This window comes from Primulina eburnea, chromosome 15 (genome assembly GCF_022965805.1).
Source record: "Primulina eburnea isolate SZY01 chromosome 15, ASM2296580v1, whole genome shotgun sequence".
NCBI classification, from domain to species: domain Eukaryota; kingdom Viridiplantae; phylum Streptophyta; class Magnoliopsida; order Lamiales; family Gesneriaceae; genus Primulina; species Primulina eburnea.
This window is the reverse complement of record NC_133115.1, coordinates 10103863-10106730: the sequence shown is the minus strand read 5'-3', so window position 1 is coordinate 10106730 and position 2868 is coordinate 10103863. Positions and strand designations below refer to the sequence as shown.

The window sequence follows — 2868 nt, the reverse complement described above, 5'->3', positions numbered from 1 at the left end:
ATGCCCATAGCGAGTTCTAAAGGCTGTCTTGTGCACATCCGCGTCTTTCATTTTCAACTGATGATACCCAAAACGTAGATCTATCTTGGTAAACACACTCGCTCCCTGCAACTGATCGACTAAAATCCTCGATCCTCGGTAATGGGTATTTGTTCTTTGTCGTTACTCTTTTCAACTCACTGGTAATCAATAAAAGGCCTCATGCTTCTGTCTTTCTTCTTTAGAAAAGCATTGGTGCATTCCATGGTGAGAAACTAGGGCGAAGCAGATCTTGAATCTGCTGCTTGAGTTCTAACAAACTTGACACCTAGAAGATCCACAAGGTGTCTGAAATAAAAGCGTGAGTAGCTCCAAAATCTAACAAAGCCTTTGTGGCTACTATGGATATAAAAATCATTCCTGAGACAATATCGGCATAACTAAACACATCAATTCTCAGAAAGATTAAGTTAATCGTATGCACAGGCTGAAACCACTATCCTAAAAATTTCCTATGAGAAATTTGAAAATATACCATATCAATATACCCCAAAAACAAACTAAGCAATAGATTTCTAATAAATAATAAGGCGTTGAATTACTTAAAATACATGTGAATAAAGTCGTGTCTGGGTTGCCTCATCGGCATGCATAGCAAAGAATCTGCCCTGAGTTGGCTGCTTCCATTGCGAGCAATTTTTCAGCATATGACCCACTGCTCCACACTTGAAGCACTTGAATGAACCATATATACAAGGTCCTTCGTGTTTGCGATTACTCTTTGGGCACACTGGGTATTCTGCAAGCTTCTAGGTAGCCTTCTTTTGAGGTTGTTGTCCTTTTCTCTTGGATGGCCCCTGAAATGGCTTCTTGTTTTGTTGTTGTCAGTGGTGCTGAGGCACCTGATAAGGCCTCTTGTCCTGCCTATCGTTCTCAATATCTTTCTGATCCTGCTCAGCCGCTAAGGCTCTAGCCACGACAACATCATAAGTAGTAGGACCAGCCACACAGACATCACGGTGCAAGATCTGCCATAAACCATCAAGGAAATGTCTCTTCTTTTCTCTTGCATCATTAGCTATAAGGGGCGGCATAAAGTGACACTCATGCTCAAAATTTTTCACAAACTCCACTACAATGCAGTCTCCCTGTCTCAAAGTCATAAACTCTCTAGTCAGTCGAGAGTGAACCTCATCAGTGAAGTACTTGGAGTAGAACACTTCCTTGAAGCCCTCCCAAGTAAGGGTCTCAAGGTTCACTGCAACTGAAGCACTCTCCCACCAAAGCCTAGCATCTCCTGAAAGAAGATAGGTAGCACATCTGACCCTATCCAGCATCCCCCAAAGCCAGGTAAAGATCACCTCAATGGATTTGATCCAACCCTTTGCTACCATCGGATCTGTCGTCCCAGAAAACTACTTAGGGACCATCTTGTGAAAGCGTTCATACACCGCTTCCAGTCTAGTCCTCCCGTCCACACCAGCATTGTTCTTAGTGAACTACACAAAGAACTGGGCCATGCCAGCAAGCATCTACACCTGAAGCTCTGGTAGTGTAAGTGGAGGCGCAATCCTCTCCGCCTCCTCATGATCTTCACGATCAATACCACGTTTGGGTGGCATAATGTTCCACAATACAACCCAACACACAACCAACATGCATGCATGATAATATTATTCTTATAACATAATATACGTAAATCTAAACTTAAACATGCATCTACTAAAATCATATATTGTGCTTACTACATTTTAAAATCGTAAAAACTTACATACTTGATGCGTGACTTCCTGAGTTTCTTGCAACCGACTATAGGCGCAACCCTTACAAGAACACCGCTCTGATATCAACTGTAACGAACCGTACTTTCTTATACTACTTAAAATATGCGGAAATAAAAAAAATACTTAATAATACTTACTAAATAAATCAACTAGAATTTTCGAAAGTTTAAAAATAATTAAAACCACATCTTAAATATTTTTAAATGCATAAAAATAATTAAAGTCAATAAAATAAAATACTAATCCGGAGTCATCCAAGAAATATTCAAGAGCTAAAAATTTTTTTTTTGCCAACAATCTAAAAAAAATCAAAGTATTTTAATTATTTATCATGCATAAAACATTTCATCAATTGAGCGGCCCTCGAGTTTGGCCTGCACACAGTCCGAGCCTGCTCACTGGTCATCGCCTCCAGCCTCCTCATCAGCATCATCTGCACCAATCAAATCTAGTGAGTCTAAAGACTATCATGCATAAACCGTGAATAACAAATAATACATAATAAAATCATGCACTTAAACATAATTGTACTTAAAATACTTGGGCATAAATAATAAATAAATATGACGTGACTTTCATGCATAAAATAATCTTCATAAAACATGATCGTGTTAACATAACTTAAACATTTTGCGTAGAGTTTTTGTTCATTGAAATGTGGCACCATAACATAATGCGTTTGATCAAAATAAACAACATTACTGGGCCGGCAGGGATCACCACAAACCCTTGTACTGGATGTTCACACCCTAACATAACATAAATCCTTCGAAGAGGTTGGAGAGGTCCCCAGACATTCTCCGGCTTCTAAACCCATAAACATAATCTGGTCACAAGACAACTTACATAGCTCCAAATAATATTCTTTTACATGTCATACTTACTTACAAGTGTCAAGAACCTCGTTGGATCGCCCTCGGACACGCTGCAACGACCTCTAAAATAAAGAACCAAAACAGCCTCTAACTTGCATATTACACGTATGACCCCGAATTAAATAAAACGACTTGCGACTTACCAAACGACTCGGGACTTGACACACACTTAGACACATCCTAGCCCATGACTCATACTCGCATGCAGGCAGCCTGCTTCCCATGGTTCC

At 39.7% G+C, this 2868-nt stretch overlaps 1 protein-coding gene across 1 annotated transcript; it reads right to left on the bottom strand.

Annotated features, from left to right (window-relative positions):
• Positions 1-220: 220 nt before the first annotated feature.
• LOC140815450 (uncharacterized) lies at positions 221-1373 on the bottom strand. The gene is made up of 2 exons (XM_073174557.1): positions 882-1373; positions 221-307 (listed from the first exon to the last, which is right to left on the bottom strand). The coding sequence occupies exons 1-2, from the start codon at positions 1371-1373 to the stop codon at positions 221-223; spliced, it is 579 nt and encodes a 192-aa protein (XP_073030658.1).
• Between the last annotated feature and the right edge of the window lie 1495 nt (positions 1374-2868).

What these genes read in the sequence shown, in the direction of transcription:
- LOC140815450 (XM_073174557.1), bottom strand. Translation starts at nt 1,373, where the DNA reads ATGGTAGCAAAGGGTTGGATCAAATCCATTGAGGTGATCTTTACCTGG. An exon ending in AGGACAAGAGGCCTTATCAG is followed by an intron (nt 308 to 881) that starts GTGCCTCAGCAC and finishes TGGATCTTCTAG; the next exon opens with GTGTCAAGTTTGTTAGAACT.